The sequence below is a fragment of the Suricata suricatta genome, chromosome 5 (genome assembly GCF_006229205.1).
Source record: "Suricata suricatta isolate VVHF042 chromosome 5, meerkat_22Aug2017_6uvM2_HiC, whole genome shotgun sequence".
NCBI lineage: Eukaryota > Metazoa > Chordata > Mammalia > Carnivora > Herpestidae > Suricata > Suricata suricatta.
In genome coordinates, this window is record NC_043704.1 from 96,928,866 (window position 1) to 96,953,516 (window position 24,651).

A 24,651-nucleotide genomic window follows, 5' to 3' on the forward strand; every position below is an offset into this window, starting at 1 on the left:
ATCAGATGGGAAATGAAACAAATTTCTGTTAATTTCTCAGTAAGGTTCTATGAGACAGAAGGCACACTTTAAATTGGTATTTCTTAGACATGAGAAAATATTATGATGTTCTAAATTCCATATTATGGTTACAAGAGAATTGATATTTAATATTATTTATGTGCTGTTGATTACCTAATTATTTTGCCAGTCGATCTTATGTGAGAAATTAAATTAGAAAATTTATGGACAGCTATAAGAAAAAATACACAAGACATTAAAAGCTCATTTTAAATTAGGCCTTATATGACATAAAACACTTGGAGGCTGGACAGTCTACTTTTGCCAACAATCTGTGGCAATAACTATGGTTCACCCAGGTATGACAAATGAAAGTCTACTCAGTTTTTAAATTTTAAGTCTTAAAAATGCTCCTACACCAAATTATTATTCTTGGAAGTGTCACATCTTCTTATTTTTTTGTCTCATCATTCTGATAGTTCCCAAGAATTTTAGAACTGTCCGGGGAGGGGGGGGGGTGCTGGAATTCCTGCTTTTATTATTCTTGCTTAAAGTGACAGTAGTCAGAACTTACAGAGCTCCTACCATATTCCAGGCACAGTTCAATGGTCTTTATGTGTTTAACTCATTTAATTGTCCCTGTAATCTTCAGTAATGATAACAGTTACGATCCCCATTTCATGACGAGGAAAGGAAGGCCCAGTGTCAAACTACCAATAAAAAGGTGAGCCAGAGGTCCCCAAGCAGGTGTTGTGGCTCTAGAGACAGAATACTTTGCCCCTACTCTGTATTTATTACCTGTCTAATAAGCACCAGTGACAACGTGGAACAGTTATTGGATTCTGAGTTGAATGATCAAATATTTTATCAAGTACCTGCTATGCCCAAGCCATGACTCTAGTTGCTTTCACTTTCCTTTAATGCCTAGTTGGGCTCCTGGGGACTTGTCACATGTCATTCCTCCCTTCTATCTCCTGAACCAAGAGATGGAAGATCACTTAGAGCCTTTCTTTCTCATAGAATTGATGGCAAGGCTGCCAGCGTCCATGGTAGGCATCCTTCTGGCATCACCATGTAAGACTTTTTTTGCAGTTTTAACTCTATCCAGGCTCTTTATTACATTATTCTGCATTTTTATCTTCTTTCAGTATGAATATTAGAATTTTGAGAATATTCACCTCTTTCCAGTTGTGTGTGCATTTTCATAGTAACCATCCCCCAAATGTCAAATGGCTATGGAAAGGAAGCAATATGTTGGGCTTTGGCCATGAAGTTGATTCTGCTGTCTAGTGCTTCATAGGACTGCCCTTTGGTTAGAACTTGATCACTGTGGCTGTATTTCCTTGACAGTCAATTCAGTAGTACAATTTGCTGTGATTCCCAGGAGAGTCTCTCCTAGCTTATGCCGACCCCTTCCCCTCTGTGGATTAAACTCTTTAGTGGAGATAGAAAAAGTGATTTTAGTATCACTGGATGAGAGCCAGGAAGCAAATGGCCTAAAAGCGGGAAAGAATTCAGTGTTTTTGGAAAATAAAGGTCTGGTGTTACCTAGTGCCAACATAGACCTCCTTACTTCTAGGCCTCTCTCAACATTTTGTACCTCAGTTTATATCAGTAATACTTTTCTGGGGAGAAAAAATATTCCAGACTTAATAACTGCAAGTTGTAACTGTACCACACTCTACCCTTCCTGTACCCACCACCAACTTCTTATTGTTAGAAATTCTCTTACTTAAAATAACTGTCTCCAGGGGCGCCTGGGTGGCTTGTCTGCTAAGCCTCCGACTTTGGCTCAGGTCAGATCTCACATTCGTGGGTTCGAGCCCCGCGTCAGGCTCTGTGCTGACAGCCAGCTCAGAGCCTGGAGCCTGCTTCCAGTTCTGTGTCTCCTTCTCTCTCTGCCCCTCCCCCTCTCATGCTCTGTCTCTCTCTGTATCAAAAATGAATAAAAAACATTAAAAAAATTAAAATAACTGTCTCTGGATATTATCACAGTGGTTTTCCAAGCCCAGATAGTGGTTAAATAATATGTTCTTATTCATGAGGGATAGCACATTTTGAGGGAGCTATTACAGTATGCTGTGGGGAAAACATGCCACCTGCCTTTCAGTCTTTTTGATGCCAAGAATTTCCTTAAAAATTTTGTAATTTCAAATAACTTATGTTGATACTTGACCCAATCAAGGAAAAAGATTTTAATTCCCATTGTCATCCCCCCTTAAGCATAGGCTGTGCTTGGAAATCTGTTTCCAGAGAGTAGTCTATGAAAAGTGAGGAAAAAGTAACTTTATAGGTCAGAAGCTTAGCAAATACAACCTTGGCCAACGATAAGGTTAACATCAACGGTAATGTCAGGTTGATAGCATGTACTCTTGATAAGATGTAATGAAAATAGATAGCACTTTATCTCCATTGTCTTCTTCCCCACAACCCATAACTCCCATCTAACCATAGGAAAAACGTCAGATGAACACAGGTTGAGGGACATTCTACAAAGAAGTCTGACAAACCTCAAAATTATCAAGGTCATGAAAAAGAAGGCAAATCTGGGAAACTGCCATAGACCAGAGGAAGCTAAGGAGTCAGAAAGCTAAATATAATGTAGGATTGAAAAAGGACATTAGGAAAAAAGTAGGATGATCCTAATAAAATATTGAGTTTAGTTAATAGTAAAGTACCAACATTGACTTCTTAACTGTGATAAATGTAATATAAGATGTTAACAATAGGGAAAATTGGTTGAGGGTTGTACCAGAACTCTGTGCTGTCTTTACAACTTTTCTGTAAGTCTAAAATTACTCTAAAAGGAAAAGTTTATTTCTGGATAAAAAAAGCAGTCAATAAATTGCTACTTGAATCTGTATAAATAGAATGCAATATTAACTTTGAGGTAGGTAGACTTCATTTCACTTGTATTGATATTTTAAACTCTTGAGTTTGGGAAATACTGTGCAAATAGAGCAGAGGAAAAGAAAGGAAGGAAATGAACATTTATTGAATACTGTTATTTATTAGGCACATCGCTGAGCAGCCATCCATCTCCTCTCCTTTAAAACCGCAGTAAGGGTCTCTGTGTGTAGAGCAGGAAATTGAGGCTGAGACTATAGGAAACACCTCCAGGTCCTGCCGTTACTCAGGAGGCAGCGGACTTGAGAATAGAGCTGGGGGTTGGGTGGGCAGTAACCCTGAGGCCTAACAGATTCAAGGAAAGGAGGCTGCAGGGAGAGGGCAGGCTTCAGGGTTCACAGTAATTGTGCGAAAAATGGGTGTGTTTTCTGACCTGATGCCTCCAAGAAAATAATAATGATTTTTGGCAATATAATTGTCACGATCAAGGTGAAGGTCTGTATGGTGGATGTTAACTATATTTGAGACTGTTTCCTGTTTTCTGACAGGAGTTATGGACAAGTATATAATGATTACATTCCCTATGTTTTACTGAGAAAAACTTTTCCGTGCAGTCAAGCTAATCTAAACTTTTCCTATGGATTCATATGACAAGCCTCAAAAATACTGAACTGTTTTTGCATTTTGGATATCATAAGTGAAGATTCAGGCTTCACATTGAATAAGTTTTTGAAACATACTACCCATTAGCCAATATAGTTTATACACAGGGCAAGAATAGTGTGTTTTTTTGTGAAATTTTCTTCTGGATTGTATTTTTTTCCTCTGACCTTCCAGTTGCTATGGAAATCTTTGCTTAACTAGCCTCTTGGCCTCTCTAGCTCTTACCCTTTTACATCATCACCTGGCTACCAGACGTTCTATCCAAAGATACGGCTTGATTAGTGTAAACTAACATCAGGTTTTAAGTCCACAGTATAGAGATTTTTTTTTTTGTCGAAGTAAGGAATGTATTTAAAGACTGAAAGTGCCTATTCATCCTTTGTGGTTGATATTTTATTTCATCATGTATTATTTTCTTCCAGTGTCAGACCATCAGAAGTCATAAATTTAGGTATAAAATATAAGGAAAGAAATATCTTGAAGAAAAAAGCACATAACTTTTACAATAGTGAAGTTATACAAAAATCATCCAGTAAGTAATCATTGTTGACATATTTTTATAGTGTTATTATTTTATAGATTAGTATGAATACAATAAATAGCTACTCTATGTGCCAGGAATGCTGGTGTTTCTTAAGAAATGTGAAGGTAAAGTCCTGTGATCTCTTTTTCACAATGGAGAAGAGTGAGGCTCAGAGACATCAGAGAGACCGTGACGTGCCTAAGGCTGCACAGCATACAAATGGCTGAAATGTAAGATCTAAGCCAGAAAACACACACAAAGTGCCCACTGTAGTATCCAAAATACAGTTGGCACAGAATGTTAATTCTTTTCCCCTAAGTATTTAAGAGATAAAAATGAATAAAAACTATTTTCCCCCAGGAAGCCCAAAGCAATACAGAGCAATATTAGTTTAGTTTGGGTTTGCCAGAAAAAGAATTATTTAAAAATTAATTGAGGGGCACCTGGGTGGCTCAGTCAGTTAAGCGTCTGATTTTGGCTCAGGTCATAATCTCACAGTTTGTGGGTTCAAGGCCCGCGTTGGGCTCTGTGCTGACAGCTCAGAACCTGAGTCTGTCTTCTGATTCTGTGTCTCTCTCTGTCTCTGCTCCTCCCCCTCTTACATTCTGTCTCTCTCCAACTCTCAAAAAATAAATAAACATTAAAAAAATTTGTTTAAATGTAATTGAAACAAAAGAGTTGTTATCATACTGAAGGATATTATTTAGAAGTGTAATGAGAATAATTTCATAAAGCTCCATTATATGAAATTATTTCACTACAAATCTTGTTTCAACTTATGTCTAATGGGTAGCTGTACTTTGAGTGAATACGTTAATTTTAGAATTCCTACTAAAGTTTTGTTGCCAAAATGTACATTGTTATTTAATATTAAATGCACATTTATAAAAAAATCTACTCCACAGGCTTTTTGTCAGGATTACCTGAGATAATATGTGTAAAGCTTATTATACATACAACAGGACCTGGCATATTATAGAAACTTTATACAATTGTATTACTAATGTTACTCTTATTATTATTATTGCTATTATACCTTGGAGCATGACCTTTGGAGTAGAACATACTTGAGCTTAAGTCGAAGGTCTGCCATTTACCAGCTATAAATTCCAGGAAAGTTATTAAAGCTTCTCAGGCTACAGTTTCCTCATCTGTCAGAAGGGTGAAATGATACTTTACATATCATGAAGGTTTCTCCTTTGGTTTGACATAACATATGATTCTAAAAGTCTGTTCCATGTCCAGCAGCACGAGCACCACCTCAAACTTACAATGTACATTCTGGGGTCCGACCCCTACCCTAGTAAATCAGAAATAGGAGTGATATATACCAGCTTATGTTTTTAAACTTTTTAAAACAATTTATTTATTTATTTTGAGAGAGAGAGAGAGCATGAGTGCGGTAGAGACAGAGAGAGATCAGCATGGAGCCTGATGGCAGGGCTGAATCCACAAACTCTGAGGTCATGACCGGAGCTAAAATCAAGTTGGATGCTTAACCTACTGAGCCACCCAAGTGCCCCTAGTGGCTTATGTTTTAACAAGCCGTCCAGGTGATTGTGATGCCTGGTAAAATTTGAGAACCATTGACAAAGCACGTGACTTGTCCCAAAGACAGTGCTGAAAATGTATTAGTTCACTTTTCTTAGGTGCTGAACCACCACAACAAAAGCATAGTTCCTACCTCTGCACTGCTAACAACCAAACAAACACAAAATCACATCTCGAGCGAAGCACTTTCCATTTATCCCATGAAGCAAAAAGAAAGCTTTCTCCCATTGTCCAAGACTTTGCTTTATGCACACAAATAAAAGAGCTTTCTTTTTCATCGTCTCATTGTGCACATCTTAAATACAAAGGCACAGCTCTGGTTTACGGGTTAGCGAAATTAAAAAGTACCTGCAAATTCAGAATTTTAGATATGTTGTTAAATGCCAAGAACAAGATTCCATCTCGCAAAAGATGCAGTTTTCTGGCAGATAAAAGAGAAACTGGAGCTTTTCCAAAATGACAGAATACACATTTTCAAGGGAAAATAGCAAGAGTCCAAATTAAAAAAAAAAATAAATGAAAGGGAAGCCTCGAGTTCTTTTTGGTCCCTTTGAATAAAAGGACCGTGGATTTATCACAAACAGCTGTGTTTAGAGGGATTGCTGATCACTGCAGCTGTACCAGCTGAGTAACAGGAAGGTTACATTTTAAAAAGTTAACTTGGAAATGTGCTAGCTCCTTCTGCGGAATTAATGACACTGTACTTTTTTTCCTGCCCTCCCCTAAAACCCACTGTTGTCAAGGTGCATTTAGGTCATTAAGCATCGGAGCCCTCCAAGATCTGCCTGAAGTGAAGAAACCAGCTTTTCTTCGGGACCCGGAGAAATACTTCAGGGAAGAGCCGAAGGAGGAGAGTTTCCAAGTCCCAGAGCCCCCGTTGCTCTCTGCAAGTAAGTCTTCAGCTACCGCATCCCTCCATTCAACTCAACCACTTCAGAAAACAAAGTAGGAAAGCCTGGAAGTACGGTGTTTGCCTCGTAGGTCGCAGCGAAAGGAAGCGTGATCTGACTGCTAAGATTTATAGCTCAGCGGCTGATCTGTGCTCTCGAAAAGGGCAGCCAACAAACTGGAATACATAAAAAGAGTATTTTTATTTTGTCAGTTTTCTGAAGTCAGTATGCCATGAATATGCATTATGAGTCTGCCACGGATGAGAACCCCCTTCCCCCAAATAATCTTCATTTTCAAAACTGATACCAGAGAGAGAGAGAGAGAGAGAGAGAGAGAGAGAGAGAGAGAGAGAGATCCTAAGGCCGCTTTCGAACCCAGTCTCTGACAATCTGGTTTTGTTCTCTGCATGTGGAACACTATAAATAGAGGCTACTTAAAGTGCATTGTCTTCTAGACTTCCAGATGCACTGTTGGGCTAATCTATATCATGAGAGGACAAGAAGGCTCAGCTAGAAAATATAAGTGAGTAATCTCCGGCGATTCAGAAACAAGATGTGCAAAAGAAGCCTCTGTTTTTCAGACTGTTACAGGCTTCCGAGCTCCTAAGGATTTGAAGAACGGTTTCGGTACAGAAATCCTCCCCACACAGAGGGGCCCTACGGGAGCAAAGCCTGCACACAACCTGAATCTCAGTGAGGCACTCAGAAAGCATATGGGCCCTGCAGGGAGCTCATTTAAAATAATGAATGAAAAGTGCACATTTCCAATTTGTCACAGTCAAAAGATTAGAACTGTCCTCGAACCATCTGAGATCTGTGGTCTCTAAACTTTTCCAATCTTCTGAAATGAGAGTTCAGCATCATCCCTGAGAAATAATAACCCTTGTAGGAGGGAGGAGTTTGTTTGTTTGTTTGTTATGTCCATGCTGGAGGAAGTTTAAGCTTCTATCCCCTCTTGGTTCCGTGTGGAAAAGGCGAGCAGCTGGTCAATAATTTTTTTTTTTAATTCTACCTGGAAGCAAGGGACAGCTGTCATTCCTCATTGCCATGGTTTCCAGGCTAATTATTATCAGCTTCCTTTGCCTTTACTCAGAGTTTTTCTTTTCTAAACTTATAATCACTTATTTGGTCTCATGAGGGTCATCTAATGGTTTCTGCTCATTTCTTTTAAAACCATGAATCCATAAACTTGAGGGCTCTAAATAGCCATTTGTGCATTTGTTGGGACTTTTAATCTATCATCCTACTTCCCCCTCCCCCCAGGATGATTCATCTTTTAAGAATAAATATGGGGAGCACTTATCTTACTCTTCTGAGTCACAGACAGACGAGAATCTGGGGAACAGACAGTAAGAAAAGATCCCCAGAGCCAGGACAAAGTGTATAGACAGTAGAGACATAGAACATGCACACAGGAAGAAGCCAAGACAGAGCAAGGACTCAGGCTTGAGGCAAGGGAAATAGAAGACCGGGAGCGTGCAGATGCTGGGGGGCAAGAGAGTGGGAGGGGGCAGCAGTGAGGGTAGCCGGCACCTCTCCTCAGCGGGGTGAGCTCCTGCTCTCGTGAGGAACCTTGCATGGTCTGCAGCAGGGAGAATTCTCCACTGGGCAGGTGGATGTAGTGTGGGGAGCAGGGGGATAGATGGCTGGCCGGACCTGCCTGAAATACTCTGATACATTTTCAAAGAAAATTTTTTTCTCCTGGATTTCACAGCATAATTTTTTCCCCTGCAATCTCACTCAGTTTTTCTAAAGATCTTTTCATCCCCCCCCCCTTTTTTTTTTACTGTATTCTTCAGCTTTCCATCCTTTGCTCTCTTTTCAGTATTTGCACTTACTTGCCTTCTCTGTGAGTGAAAATAGTTCTGTTTTTGTTTCATTTTGTTTTAAGTTCCATCAACTAAAGGGAGAGACTAAAGACGCAGACTTTGAGGACAACAGAATGCACGACACATGACTCCATGTCCTGTGGAAGCACCGAGGGTGAAGCCAGATTATCTGTGGCTGAGGCATAGGAAGGAATGCAGAGTGGTGGTCACATTTGAGCTCGGATTTAGGATGAGCAAGTCCAAAGGGTGAAGGAGGAGAGGGGCAAGTAAAGATCAAGGAAATAATGTAAGGAAATTCATCAGGGGTGAAGTAGGGCAGAAGTCCACATGATTTCAGGTTGGCTGCATTGGGTGACTTCAGATAGCCATACGCTGAGTTTGACATACATGAGTAGGGTTGAGTTTAGAATGTGTTGAGTTCAAGGAGTGTCTGGGTGGCTTAGTCAGTTAAGCATCTGACTTGGGCCAAAGTGATGATCTTACGGTTTGTGGGTTTGAGCCCCATGTTGGGCTCTGTGCTGACAGCTCAGAGGCTGGAACCTGCTTCAGAGTCTGTGTCTCCCTCTCTCTCTTGGCTGCCCCCCAACTCATGCTCTGTCTCTCTCAAAAATAAATAAACATTAGAAAAATGTGTTGAGTTTGAGCTACTGGTGTGCTATTTAGAAATAAAGGATGATGGAGAATTGTAAAATGCTTTATGTAATATTATAGAGTCTTCAATGGCAGATATGGAGATAATGTTTGCTCATTTATGTGTTTAGCTTATTCTGAGGTAGATATGAAAGCCTTCTCTGTGCTGGCCCCTGTGCTAGAGGCTGGAGACAGAGTCAATCTGTAGAGGCCCAGCCTTCAATGATCTTGAAGACTAGTTGGCAAAATAGAGAAGGAAACAAATAATTACATTTTACACCAAGGACTATGACAGAAATATACACTGGCCACTGTGAGACCATATGGAGATTCATAGATGGTTGTTGTTGTTGTTGCTGCTGCTGTTGTTGTTTTGCAAAACCTGATTATGTCGAGCTATATCCTAAAAGCCAAGTTGCTATTAGTCAGGTAGGGAAAAAAAGGAGATGATATTTCTGGCAGAGGAGCAGCATATGGGAATGTAAGATGGTGTGAGTAACATTGTATGGTGAGGGAGCTACAAATAGTCCCAAATGGCTGGGTTCTAGAAGGGTCATGACAGGAATTAAGACTAGATGGGTAAATGCGGGCCAGATTGGAGTGCCTAGTGTATGGTGCTAAAGACCTTGGCATTTATTTTGCCAGAAATGAGGACCCATTGGGATGTTTCAATCAAGTATTTTGAATTATGCCATTTTGTCTCTACTGTTCAATTCTTCTGTTTTTATATCTCTTTGTATTATTCTTTTAGTGATTACTCAGGAAATTGCACTACTTTTTTCTGTGTCCTTTATTCCCTGTGATAGTAGGCTTCCACCTGAAATTATTTTTCTTCAATCTGAAGAATGTCCTGCAGTGTTCCTTATAATGTGGGTCTGCTGGAGAGTCATTTTATGTGTCTGAAAAATGCATTTATTTTATTTTGACTTTGGAAGGATATTTTCACTGGGTTTAAAACTCTAAATACCAGTGATTTTTTTCCTTCCTTGCAGCTCTTTAAAGATACTGTCCCATTGTTTCCTTGCTCCCATAATTCTTGATTAAAATTCAGTTTCTAATATGATTGTGGCTTCTCTGACTGTAATATCTATTTTTTAACCTGGCTTCTTTAAGGATTGTTCTCTTTATCCTTAGTTTTCAGCAGTTTTATCATGATGAATATAAATATGCTTTTCTCACTATATTGCTTGGTGTTGATAGGAATTCTTGAATAAACCTTTTTTCAAGTTTGGACAATTCATGGCCATTATTTTTTGACTATTATTTCTTTCTAATTCTTACTCTTCTGGGATTGCATTTCTGCACATGTTAGATATTCCTTATATCATAAATGTTTCTTACATCTTCTTTTCTTTCCATTTGATTTTCCTCTCTGGGCTTTATTTTGGGTACTTTATATTGACTTGTCTTTAGATTCTCTAACCCTGTCTTTTGCCAGTCTGCTCTTAAATTCGTGGTCAGTTCCCAATTTCAGATTTTACATATATATGTGTGTGTGTGTGTGTGTGTGTGTGTGTGTGTGTGTGTATTTTAGTTCTAAAATGGCATTTGAATATCTTTTATATAGATTCAAATTCTCAATTGAAATTATTCATGTTTTCATCAATTTTTCCAAATTTTATCTCTTTTTCTTTAACATATTTATAATAGTAATTTTAAACACCGAGCCTGATAACCTCAATATCTGGATGATCTTAGGGTCTGCTTCTAATGTCTTTTTTTTCCTCTGGGTTATTGGTCACATTTCCCTTCTTCTTTGCAAGTCTAGTAATTTTTGTGCCATCTATTAATTGTAAGACAGGAATTATGTATAAAATATCTATAGATGCTGAAGTTAGTATTATTTTCGCCCAGAGATTGTTGACCTTTTCCTTAATTGGGCAGAGAACATGAAGGGTACATCACGGTGACTCAGTTAGGAATTGAGCTCGGTCAGTACTTGGTTACAGTAGACTTAGTCTACTTCTGTTTCAAGTGTCTGTCTGTTTTAAGCATCTCCTTGACATATTGTCTCCTAAGTACTGCAGGATTACGAGACATGTTACTCTCCTCTCCAGTCCAATCCACAGTCTCCATCACCCCAGCACTCAGAAAATAGCCTATGGGGAACACTGACCATAGTTATGGAATTTCCTTAGATTCCAGTATATCAAACCTTAACACACGTTGTCATCAAAACTCTTCTGATTTTACTTTCCCTTAGAAAAATCCCTTTGTCTATAGCAATCCTGTTTCTTAATAATGCCCAGATGTGATAAGCCCTCAGAGAGAAGAAAATATTTGGCAATCTTAGCCCATTGAAGAAGGATTCTACCACCTCTGGAATTTAAATTTGATAATCTTTGCTTCCACCACCCTCTGATAGCTTTAAAAATATTACTTCTATAATTTACCTGTTTTTGTTGTTCTATCTGGTTCAATGAAAAGGATGACCTACCACTGGCTATTAAACCTGTTCAGAAAAAAGTTTCTGTTGAAATGTTTAAGAGAGGAAAGTGACATGACCAGGTACACATTAGAAAGCTTTCTGGAAACTATAGTAGAAGCATTACAATGGGGCTAGACTGAAGGCAGCATATTATAGTAAGGGGAGCTTGCAATTTGTAACCAGCTTGAATCTTCGCTTTGACTTCTACTAGTTGTTTGTATCTGGATAAATTACACAGAGTCTCGGTTTTCACATATATGAAATGGGGCTACTCATACCTGATTTTGAAGTTGTGTTGGCTAACCTCAGCACAATGACTAGTACATACTCTGCATTCATTCAATGGTATCTGTTGTTATTTTGAAGCTAAGGAGATCCCAGAAAGGAAGGAACTAATTTGAGAAATGCTAAGGAGGTTGAATTTGATGGTTCAATGATGATATGTGAGAACATGAATGACTATCAGGATTCTAGCTTTGATAACTATGTCCAAAAACAGAGCGAAAGAGAGAGAGAATATTATTGAGAGAGGAAATACAGGAGAAGATGGTTTAGGGTTATTTTTCAAAATATGTTGTGATAGATGTGGCTGGAGACATCAACCAAGAAAAGCTAACATGTTTCCAAGAAACTGACTGTAATAGGAGAGAAAGGCAGAGAGGTAACTGAAAGCAAGTGCAGGCATGTTTCAGAGTTCCTTTTATTTTTAAGTTCATGGTCTTTTTCTGATTTTAGATATGATCATGGGTATTATAGAAAACGGGCTAGTAGGAAGTAAAGAGAACTCTAAAGAACTCAGGGATAGCAGATTTAAAGCCACTCCACCCTCAAGCCTGAGGTAGACCAAGGAAGTTGCCCATCCAAGCTAGGGCTGATACCTAGACCTTGTTCGAGAAGGCTTATCCGTGTCACTGGATGGCAGGTAGAACACGGCAAAAATCTCCCAGGGCGGCCATGAGAAACCATCCACAGGGAGGTACTGCATCTCAGAACTCACTGCAAAGCCACCAAAAGAGTGTAGGGGAGGCTGTTCACAGGGAGGAGTCACAGTGGCGGACCTCTCTCTGCTCACCTCTCGAGGTGTTACGGAAAGCCATTCACCGGGTGGTGCCACATGGGCGGCGCTCTTCTCAGATAACAGGGAAAGCTGCTGGTTCTGGGCTCTGGAGAGGCCATGTCTGCATCATAGGAGTCTGGAGCTGGAAAAGCCACTGTGGGGCTTGGTACTAGAGGGTGCTATGGGGTACAATAGGAGTTTAGTGCTGGAGGAAGTGCCCTGCAGGAGTATGGTGACAGGAGCACCCACATGGAAGAGAAATCCACTTCTCCAGTGTCCCGTCAGTGTCACCTCGTGGGGGGTGCAACCTCACACCAGATGACAAAATAAATATTTATGGGACTCCAGTCCATTGTCACAAAGCAAGCAGTGAAGACTGGATTTGGAGCTGAGGGCCAATACATTTATAATTGGCATATTATCATCTTACCTCTATTTTTGTGCTTTCTCCCCCACTCCTGGTCCTTCATATTATTTTTTGTCTTTTGAAATTGCAGTCATTATTCCTGTGAAGTTATAAGGTGTTAATGGCTATGGTTGTCTTTTGGGAGAATTTCCATTTATAAAGGGAATACAACTTGGGAAACCCAAAGCAATAATGGTATAAAGGCAAAATTTCAAGCATATATTTGGCATCAAACCAAGATTCTACCTCTAGCTAACTATATGACTTTGAACAGATCAATTAAACTCTCTGTGCATTAGTGTATTCAAATAAAAATGGGCATCATGTTAGTTACTGTCCTCATAATGTTGCTGAAACATGAAGTGAAATAATTCAGGGGAAGCCCTTAGCATAGGGCCTGACACCTAATGAGAATTTGATACATTTTCTTTATTGCTAATATTGTATTGTTATTATTCCATTGTTATTGCACAGAGCATCTCTAAGCCCCCCCTTTTTTTTCTTTTTTTAAAGGAGAAAGCTCTTTTTTTTAATGTTTTATTTATTTTTGAGAGTGACAGGGTGTGAGCAGGGGAAGGGGAGAGAGAGAGGGAGACACAGCATGTGAAGCAGGCTCCAGGCTCTGAGCTGTCAGCACAGAGACTGATGTGGGGCTTGAATTCATGAACCGCAAGATCATGACCTGAGCTGAACACTTAACTGACTGAGCCACGCAGGCACTCCAACTAAGTCCCTATTTTCTGTAGGAGGAATCTGTGGTATAGACTCTCTGGGCCCTACATGAGAAGTGTCCGTGTTATTTAGTTGTTCATGTTGTTAATATTCCTAGGTGTCATCTTCCTTGCTCACAAGGCATTCAAATCGTATTGCCTAGGCAGCCTATTCTTAATGCTGATTTCTAAAATCAACCACTTTACTCTAAGAGTACCTATTTTTATCTCTTTCATTTAAAATTGTTCTTCTCCTTTTCAGGAGGATGTTGCTGAATTTTTAAAAAATTGTTACAATAAAACAGCACTTAAAAAAAATCTCAAACCACAATTTCATTACAACAGTCTGCCTTAAATCTCTGTGCTGCATTTTACACACACTCCTGCCATCTCGTAATTACAGTGTGTGGAAGGTTATTTGGCAATTGTATGATGAGGGGCATTTTGCCAGACTTACTATCAATATTCTAAAATACCACTTTGGAACTAGGGACAGTTTTCCAACACTTCATAATCTCCTGGTGACTTTTTAGTCTTACCTACTGGGTTTTTACTGTTCTGCTGTATTCTCTTTCTTTCCCTTTCAAGTTGAAACATCTTTCATACTCTCTCTTTGGCTTCCAAGTTCTTTCCTGTGGGTTCTCTAACAGCTTGGGACCCCTCTTTGATATGCCTTATTCAAAAACCTAGAAATGACTTGGAAATGTCTCCAGCTCAGATTTCTCCAATAAATTCCCTAGAACCCATTCACACTGTATCTATAAAATTTTTAAAATGTCCACTGTAGAGAAGATGCTTCATTGATGATCTCAGCTGAATTGTTTTGTTCTCGCTGGTGTTGTTGTTTTGGCAAAGACAAAATGAACAGGACCATTAAAGAGATGACTTTATTGCAGGCTATTGCATAGGGAGAAAGTTCGTTAAAGAGGAATGTCTCAAAGGAAAGGAAGGGGGGCTGAGCTGGTAGGGAGGCAGGTTTGTGAATCCATGTCTCACTAGACTTCTGGAGAAGGACACAGAGAGCCTTATCTCACAGCAGGAGACCAAAGTCCTCCTTTGCTGTTAAATTTGTCTCCCAAACACAAAATAGTAGAGGAATTTCTTAACTGTCTCTGCCTTGCAGGAGTACAGGGATCAGGTAAAGTTCAATATTTGACAATATTTTATTCAAGAGGAAGGAATATCTCTCATCATGAAACAGCCCAGAGGCGACCATAAGCCTCTGAGGGTGACAAAGCAGGGTCTCAGAAGTGGTCTCTCAGGGATTCTTATTGGTGTTACTCCTGCAAAACCAGTTGAACCATATGTTGTGAGCTGGTGACAAAGGTCAGTTGTTCTGGATCCTAGAGGTGCTGAGAGAACAGCACAGCTGCCCACAGCGTAGAGTCTAGATAGGGATTTGGGCTGCCAGGTTTTAGTTCTCAGTTTTAGTCAGGTGTGAGAAGAATGGGGAAAGTTCATTTGGAGTATTGTAGTCAGATACTGAATGGAACTGGAAGATTTGAAAAGCTGTAAGAACCTTCAATTTGTGCATGTTAACAGTCTGCAGTCCAATCTCCAGGTAGATTCCAAAACTGGCATTTGTGAAGCAGGGGAGCATGTCATTTAAAACTCTACCAGAGAGGGCGCCTGGGGGGCTCAGTCAGTTAACCATCCAAGCTCTTGATTCTGGCTCAGGTCATGATCTCACAATTGTGCATCAGGCTCTGTGCTGACAGTGTGGAGCCTGCTTGGGATTCTCTCTCACCTTCTCTCTCTACTCCCTTCTGCTTGTGTGCATGCATGCTGTTGCATGATCTCTATCTCTCTGTCTCAAAATAAACAAATAAACATGAACCAAAAAACAAAACCAAAACCAAAACAAAACCTCTCCCAGATGAGACAGAGTTTGTGTATCCATTGGCAGGGTAACCTGCAATTTACAAAGAGGGGCAAAATAGCTCAACAACGGTGAACTCAGCAGCCAGACTCGGACAGCTCAGAAGAATGTAGTAGAGGCAATGCATGGTTTTCCATTACAACACAAAATTCTCTGCATAGTTCGTAAACTACACAGTGAAAATACATACATAGGCTCTTAGTAAAATCTAATTTACTTATGGTTGCTTTAGAATATACTCTTTTTTAGTTTTTAATGTTTGTTTATTTTTCAGAGAGAGAGAGAGAGAGCACGAGAAGGGTAGGGACAGAGAGAGAGGGAGGCACAGAATCTGAAGCAGGCTCCATGCTCTGAGCTGTCAGCCCAGAGCCTGACACAGGGCTCAGACTCACAAACTGTGAGATCATGACCTGAGCTGAAGTGGGATGCTTTACCGACTGAGTCACCCAAGCACCCCATATAGTCTTAAGTCTAGTACCAATAAAGAAAGAAAATCACTGATATTGTGGAAAAGTTCTCAGTGGAACAAATAATTAAAATATAAAAAGAAAGTATGTATAGATATATTCACTTTAAGAAATGAAGAGACCATTACGTATGATGCACTTCAGGACATTTTAAATAACTAAAGAATGGGCACAAAACAACTTAGAAATGGAATTCCTTCCTATCACTTTTTATCTTTATTTATATGATAGCACTAAACATCTTGAAAGTCAAACACACACACACACACACACACACACCCAAAAATTTGGGTCCTATAGGACAGACATCATTAATATGTGAAAAACATATTTTAAAAGGTTTAACAGATGCTGCACATATATCATCAGGGGAAGACAAAGTAAAATAACAATGAGATATCACTGCTCACCTATTAGAATGGCCCAAATCTAGAACACTGACAACACCAAATGCTGACAAAGACATGGACCCACAGGAAGCTTCATTCATTGCTGGTGGGAATGCAAAATGGTACAACAGCTCTGGAAGACAATTGGCAGATTTTTACCAAAGGAAGCATACGCTTATGCTATAATCCAACAACCCATACTCTTTGGTCTTTTACCAAAGGAGTTGAAAACTCATATATGCACAAAAGCCTACCCATGGGTGTTTAAAGCAACTTTATTCACAGTTGCCCAAACTTGGAAGCAACTAAGATGTTTTTCAACAAGTGAATGTATAAATAAATTGTGATATGTTCAGATGATCAATTATTATTCAGCACTAAAAACGAATGAGCTATTAAGCCATGAAAAGATAAGGAGGAATCTTAAATGAATGTTACTAAGTGAAAGCAGCCAATCTGAAAAGGTACATGCAGATGATTGCAACTACATGGCATTCTGGAAAAGGCAAAACTATGGTAAAAAGATGAGTGGTTGCCAGAGAAGGGTAGATGAGATGAATAAAAACAGAGGATTTTCTAGGGTAGTGAGAATACTCTGTATGACATTACAGTGAAAAATATAGGTCATTACTCTTTTTTCCAAACCTATAAAATGTGCACCACCAGTAGTGAACCCTTAAATAAACTATGTACTTTGGGTGATTATGATGAACCAATATGGATCCATCCTTGGGAGAAAATGTACCATTCTGGTGAGTGATGTTGATAGAGGGGGAGGTTATTCATGTATATGAGCAGGGGATTATGGGAAATCTTTGTACCTTCTTCTCAATTTTGTTTTAAACCTAAAACTGCTCTTAAAAATTGAGTCTTTATCCCTGTGTAAATTAAAATTCAAATAAATTAAAATCTGAAATTAAAAAATAAAATTGAGTCTTAAAAAAAAATAGCTCAGCAGGTTCTGAAAATCACAATCATTTAAGAATTATAGGAAAACTGTTAAAGCATTTTGACCAATCCTCACCACCTTGCCAACAACCTTTTGCTTTGCTACCAGATTGTTATTCAATGATGTCTGAAATTGAATAACAGCTTAGCTATACTGATCTGGATTCAGGAGTTAGAAAGTTGGTCAGTGGCTAGTACCAAGGGCACCACCTGGAATCATGCTAGAAAGGTAGCATCACAGGCCCCAGCTCAGCTCTGTTGAATCAGAATCTGCATTTTAACAAGACTTCTAGGTGATTCTCCTGCACATCACAGTTTGAGAAGCACTTATCTAGAGGACTTAGAATAGAACAGAGGATGGGAATTAGAAGGTTTTCAGAATACTGTATATTCATCAATAAACAACAGCTGGTAATTGCAGTGCTATATTTAGATTGCCATCAAGTCCCTTCTTGCCAGGATGCCTTTGTGAGCTTTGCCATTATTGTTTGTCTTATGGTTGGTTGCCAATCAGGGGACAGGGAAGGATCAGATGATAAAAGATTAACTTGGCTTTATTAAGTTCACTGAATCATTTCATTTTAGTGAAAATGCTTTAATAGCTTTATGACAACCACATATTTCATTTTCATTACTTTTAAAACACCTTTTGGGTATCATTATAACAAACCTTGTTGAGCAGCTACCTATAAAATGAAGGGATGAATGTATAAATGTTGTATTTTCCCAGGTACAAAATGGTGTGTGTAAATGGTTACCCATAACACTAAATACTGATTTTTAAGAGCAGGTGTTGTGGTAAGTGGATGGGTACATGGCTACGTGACATGGAGAGCCACCTTTCTCAGGCCTCTAGGATGCAGGAGTTCCAAAGTTTGAGAAGTGAGCCCCACCCCCTTTGCATTCCTGGAGGTATCTTCATTTATTTGTTCATTATATATATATATATATATATATATATATATATATATATGCTATATACGCTATGAGTATATGAGGTATAAAGGCAGACAAGTTCCTTACTTTTGTTGGCTTTACCACCTAGGGGAGAGACAGACAATAAATAAATAAATACAAGAAGATAAGATTGGGTAGTGATATTGGTAAGATAGTATAAAGAAAGTAAAGCATAATAATGTGATAAGACATGACTAGAGGGCATCAGCAAAGGTCCTTCTGATATTTTAGCTGAATCCTGAAAGAGAGTACTCCCACTAAATATTAGGGGTAGAATTTTCCAAGGAAAGTGTCCAGAAGGTAAAGCTACTGAGTTGGGAAAAAGACTGACATGTTCTGGGGACAGAAAGAAAGTCACCGTTGTTGAGGAAGTGTGAGAGAAACGGAGACTGGTCCAAGATGAGATTGAAGAGGGATAGGGATCAGGTCATGTGGGGCCGTGTAGCCTCCACAAGGAATTTGGATTTAAGTGTGAAGGGAAACCTTTAGAGGCTAATACACATTAACTGTTACTAACCCTTCAAAACAAACTACTCTCCAAGATTCTACACAATTTGTTGAGGGTAAGAAGTTGAAGACTTAAGGCCCCATATAATAACATATGGGATATTGATAGTGCTTTAAGGTCAGGTATATATTTGAATAAACATAAATCTTCTTAGCATGGAATATCCCAATAGACGGAGGTCATAAACCACCAGAACCTTGACAAACCAGCCTGTTGGTTTCAACAAAAACACGTCACCCTTCACAATTGTCCTACATCGAACAGTGTACTTTATGGCAAGTGTATCGGTCAGGGTTCAGGGAAGCAGAACCAGCAGGACCATATACTGAAATTTATGAGAAGGAATTGGTTTATGGGATTGTGGGGGCTGATTTGGATTTAGCAAATTCAAAATGAGTAGGGCTGACTCCGAAAGGGAAGATCATGGACAGCGTGGGCAGATGCTAAAGCTGTTGACCACAGGCAGACAGGAAAGGAGAGGATGAAACTCCATGGGCACATGAAGAAATTCTTGTCCAATGGTGGGAGTTTTTTCCGTCTTTGGGGAGCCTCAGCCTTGTTTTTAAGGCCTTCCAACTGATTAAATCTGGCTCACCCAGATTATCCAGGATAATCCCTTTTACTTAAAGTCCATTGATTAGGGACTTTAATTATATCTGCAAAATCCCTTCAAAGAAACACCTAGATTAATGTTTGATTGAATCACTGGGAGCTTTAGCCTTGCCAGTTAATACTTCAGGAAAACAAGTTATCACAGCAAGGTTAAAGACGTTCTTTTATAATCTTAAACAGGTTCAATAAATGGTTAATGGTCTCTAGATATATCACACAATCCATTGCAGACCGGCTCATACCATCATATGAAAACATTATGCCATTAACCCATCAGATGTTGTTATTTTGATTAGTAAGATGAATTGATTACCATTATCCACTTAGAAGGCGTTAGGTTAATGACATCATTTTTGCCAAATAAAAGGGATTGCCGGTGAAGCCAAGAAGGGTTAATTGGCCTCATCTACAAAGACCCTTGTGAGTATTAGTAGTTGCTGGAAGTTTTATTGTTCCCGGTTCCAGGACCCACTTGCAGGCAGGAATCATTTCCGGGTAAGCATTTCCGGGGCCTTTCCCTAAAGAAATCTCAGGAAAAAAGGACCCTCCTCTATAAAACTCCAATAGTTTGCTGAGATTTATTTTCTCATCCCAAATAAATAGGTACTTTTATGAATACTTATGTATTTATGGTTCTATATTTTTTCTTTAAGAAAGCCCCCCAATTTGTAAGCTTTAAGCCAGGAAACAGAGATCCACCCTTGCATATGAGTTTTTTATCATCTGTTTTTTAACTAAAAAAAAAATGACTAATTTTGGCAAGATTTTCTCTCAAGGCCCTATCCGTTAGTGATTGGTATAACTGTCCTGAAACCCAGTCAATTATGATGAAAATTCCTCATCAAGTGGAGAGACACATCTCAATAAAACAGCGAGATTCTATTTCAAAAGGAACTTTCTGGCTTTCACAGTGGATTTTAGGAGGTCTCTAAGGCAGTCAAAATGTCTCATGATTTTCAAATGCTAATAATCTTCAGACATACAGGCCAGAGTCAGCCACTAATGTACAGAAATCCAGATATTTTAGACTGCTGGCATTAGACAGATGGAACATATTCTCATTGGTAGCTGTGCTTAAGAGGGAGCTCCAGGTTTATTCATTTTTATGCTATTGCTAAATAACAAAATATACACAGTCAAATATTAGAACTTAGGCAAAATTTTTCAGTGAGACCTCTCCCTCCCCTCTATGACACTGGTTTGTTCAGTTGCCAGTATCACTTATTTCTGGAGTCCACTAATATGAGTTTCAGGGTTCCCTTTGAGGGTTTCTGTATGCATTGGTGGTTTTAGATTTTGACCTCTGCTTTCTCTGAGTTTTGATTTACCTGGAATACTTTTCCAATCCTATTTCAAATGTTTGGAGTCACTTCATTTTAGATGTGTGCTGGCTTTTGCTTTTGATCCAACTAAAAAAATCCATTTTTTTGATCATGAAAATGAGCACATTTAAATTTATTAAGATATATAAAAATATACATAATATGTTTTGTATTTCTCATTCTTTTATGTCATTTATTGGCTATACATGTTTTATAGTTTTTACTGGATCTGTAATTTTTTCTTTGTTTTTATTTTGGGGGATATTATATATTTGTTCTAGTGGTACCTTTATGCTCATAGGTTTATATAACTCTTCTAGCCCTTCAGTTTTCTAGGACATGTCGACTGATGATTAAAAGAGTATGTTTCTTCATTCCCCTCTTTCTCTTTTATTACCTAATTTAATTCAACAATATGATCTTTCTTTGTGCTTGTTTTGTTAGATTTACTTATACTGCTATTCGTGACTTGTTGGTTTAAGTCCTTTGTCTCCTAGCTGTTGCTGACTTATCCTGAGTGAAGCTTCTTGTCCCTAATCCTTCTAGTTTCTGTTAATTGTATCATTTCGACATTGGCATATGGCATTTACTGTCTATTTTGTTATCCTATACTTTGTGTTATTTTAATTTCACTTCTGCATTTAAAAATACAGTGGTCACCACTAAATCTTTTTCTAAATTTTCTTTGGTCACTCATCAGTTTATTTTGTAGTAGTTTTCTCGAGAAGGTCTCTTAGAAATAATAGTTCCTGAATTCCCTGCATGTGGAAACATAGTTTCAGATTTGAGGCACACCTTGAATGCAGTAGAAGAACACACTTCACATGTTCTTGTCTTGATTTTCTTGTTGATGTTGCTCTACTGTCTTCTGGTATCGGTCGTTGCTAGGAAGATACCTAATGCAAGATATGTGTTTCTCTCCTTTTAAGCGACTTGATCATTTTGTCTGGCTCCCAAATGATTCTCTTTAAAGTCTAATAATTTGGCTAAGATGTGCTTTGGTTTGACTTCTAATTCTGTTATTCTTGCTACCACACTATGTCCTTCCTGTATATTTCCAATTGTCTCTAATTTAAGGGAAACTTTACTCATAATACCTTCAAATATTTGTTCCACTTTGATGTTCATTCTTAAGGGCTCATCTGATTGTGTTGGTTGGATCTTTTTTTTTTTTCAGTGTCACTTTCCTCCCTCATTTCTCTTCTTTTCATTTTCACCTTAGTATATTTGTTTTTTCTTCCTTGTGGACTCGGTTTCCCATTATGTTACCACACAGTTTATTCTTGCTTGTGAGGTTTTTCCTTCGCTCTGCCAGCTTACTTTCCCCATCTCCTGTTGTGCCATTTCCATTTCCAGAGCTCTTTCACTTCTGCTTTGTGATTTTTCTTTACAGAATTAAGTGCTTTTTTGAGTTTTAAAAATTGAATTGTGACAAAGCCCTCAGAAATAATATTTATCTGGCCAGTGCAACCATATTTCCGGTAGTAGTTCATGTATTAATTCATTCTTCTGCTCTTTTAAAATATTTTTAATGTTTTTATTTATTTTTGAGAGAGAGAGAGAGAAAGTGCAGGCAGGAGAGGGACAGAGAGAGGTAGACAATAATCCAAAGCTGAGCTGTCAGCACAAAGCCTGACATGGACCTTGAACTCATGAACTGTGAGATCATGACCAGAGTCGAATTCAGACACTCAACCAACTGAGCCACCAAGGTGTCCCTTCTTTTGCCCTTTTTAAAGTTTGTTATGTTTGTTTCTAATTTCACTTATAGTCCTTTGTATTTACACTATGCCTTTTTAAAAATTTTCCTTTCTTAATTATTTAGTTTTAATGAGTTGGATTTTTTAGACCTGAAATTTGTCGTAGGTCTCTAGGTGACAGTTTGTCATATGGGATTGGAGAGGCCTTCAGTTTTTACAACCGATAAAGGCAAACTGCTTTTAGCCGAAAGTGGCTCAGGTGCATGAGTCTCCATGTAGCCTGCTTCATCTGTTTCTCTGAACCAAACAAGATGTTGTGGAGGGCTTTTGCTTCCAGCTTTGTTCACCTCTGTTTACTTCCATAGATATAAATGAAAGATAAAGCATTTGTGCTGCAGGGTGAGCCCTTCACCTTTAGTCAGTGTCTTTTTGCTGGAACTTTCTGAAATGCTGTTGCTGCTGGCCTTCTTACACGTTTAGAGCCATCATCACCTGATCCCATGTAATAGCTCTTTGGCTGTCCTTCTTCATATTTTACAGACTGCAGGTTACCTCTGTCTTTGGGTTTCATACACGTAGTTTGTTTGCCAAATTATTTTTTCATTTTTTTTTGTTATTCTTGTATAATATCAAAGAAAAAAATGGGGAAAGATATTGACTTATACAGTCATGTTTATACGGGAAGTGGAGAGGTGTTTTTCCCCCTAGTCCAGGTATATAAAGATGGCAGTGAACTGTGAAGTTGTTCAATGTTTATGTCGTGTATTTCATATTCCTCGGTATTGGCATTTAAAGTATTCCTTTGTCCTGCTCCAACCTCATTCTCTCTATATTTTGAACTTTGGTCATTTTGTACTGAATTATTCAGAATTACGTAACAGGCTCTTGTTCTCCACACTTTTGTTTACTTTGTTTGCTCTAGTTGACATTTCCTTTCCCCCGTGCTCACCCTTCCTCACTTCTGTGGTCCTTCTTATCAATTAAAATCCTATCTGGACTTCAAAATCTACCACAGAAAGTGTCTAATTCTTCAAGCTTCTCCTCTGATCTCTGTATATTGTTACAATCTCTTTTTATGTTTAACTACAATTTCTGTTGCTCCTATTTTCTCAGCACTGTATCTTATCATACTTGGTATTTTGGTTATTTGGACACTGCGCCTACTTTCTGCCAGTTGGAAGAAAGCCTGTGACTTAGTCATATTTGTGCCTCATTTATGCCCGAGCATAGAACATTGTGCATAATATACATTCAGTAAACATTTGTTGAAATGATAAAATTAAGCAAAAGGCCAAAATGATTTTCTTGAATGCATGGCACAATTTCCTCCTACATCTCACTGATGCATAATACAGCCACTCATGGGGATAATTTGGCTCTTTTTTTCGGAAGCCACAGATCCCTGCAGATCGAAGTGTCTTCTAAGGACGTGATTGCAGAAGAGATTGTTTAGTGATGCAGACAGTCAAACTGTGTTTTGATTATTTTAATTGTCTTATTTCAATACAGAATAATTTGTCCTTGGCTTATTATGAGTCTTTGATAGCTGTTAAATAGATTAAAAAGCAAAAATGGAAAACACAAACTTCTTTAGTCTTCTACTGTGAAGTGGTAGATCTCTATCATGGTAAAAATACATTAATAGGACAAACTTTGTTAAAATTTAGCTTTTTAATTTAAATTGAAGTCAAAGGAATAGCAAGAATTTCAAAGAAAATTCCTCCAGATACACTCTTAATTTTAGAAACATACAAATTTTCAGATAAATTGAAATGGGAATTTTCTCCCCACTATTTTATTTAATTGGGTCTCTTTCCAAGTATAATTTACATGTCATTTTCTCCATCATTTTGTAGCTTTGAAAGCTGTATTTGATGAGAAAAACCTGTTCCCCAAAGAAATTCTGGATCGTGAACGAAGAGCCAAGCAATTATATCAAGAAACAAGTAGTGAAGTGAAGATTAAAAAAAAATAAGAAGCAATTATAATTGAAATAAAAATAAATATTTCATTGTCACATAAATATGAATATAAAATGCAGATGAGGAATCAAGAATTCTGCACCATTCTTTAACTTTATATATGCTGTTAATTTTTTAATGTTTATTTGTTTTTGAGAGAGAGTAACAGAGTGCGAGTAGGGAAGGGGCAGAGAGAAAGGGAGGCACAGAGTCTGAAGCAGGCTCCAGGCTCTAAGTTGTCAGCACAGAGCCTGATGGGGGGCTCGAACTCACAAACTGTGAGACCATGAGTCAGTCAGACGCTCAGCCAACTGAGTTACCCAGGCACCCCTCTTTGACTTTGTATTTCAATGTTAGAAAGTTTTGTTCTCAGA

At 38.5% G+C, this 24,651-nt stretch overlaps 1 protein-coding gene across 1 annotated transcript in view; it reads left to right on the plus strand.

Annotated features, from left to right (window-relative positions):
• Nucleotides 1-24,339, plus strand: part of WDR49 (WD repeat domain 49) — a 133,211-nt gene extending 108,872 nt beyond the window's left edge. The window contains exons 17-19 of the mRNA XM_029940784.1: nucleotides 3,933-4,042; nucleotides 6,328-6,474; nucleotides 24,173-24,339. Coding sequence (XP_029796644.1) covers nucleotides 3,933-4,042; nucleotides 6,328-6,474; nucleotides 24,173-24,291 — 376 coding nt within the window. The 3' untranslated portion in view covers nucleotides 24,292-24,339. The remainder of the gene's footprint in view (nucleotides 1-3,932; nucleotides 4,043-6,327; nucleotides 6,475-24,172) is intronic.
• The last annotated feature ends 312 nt before the right edge of the window (nucleotides 24,340-24,651 follow it).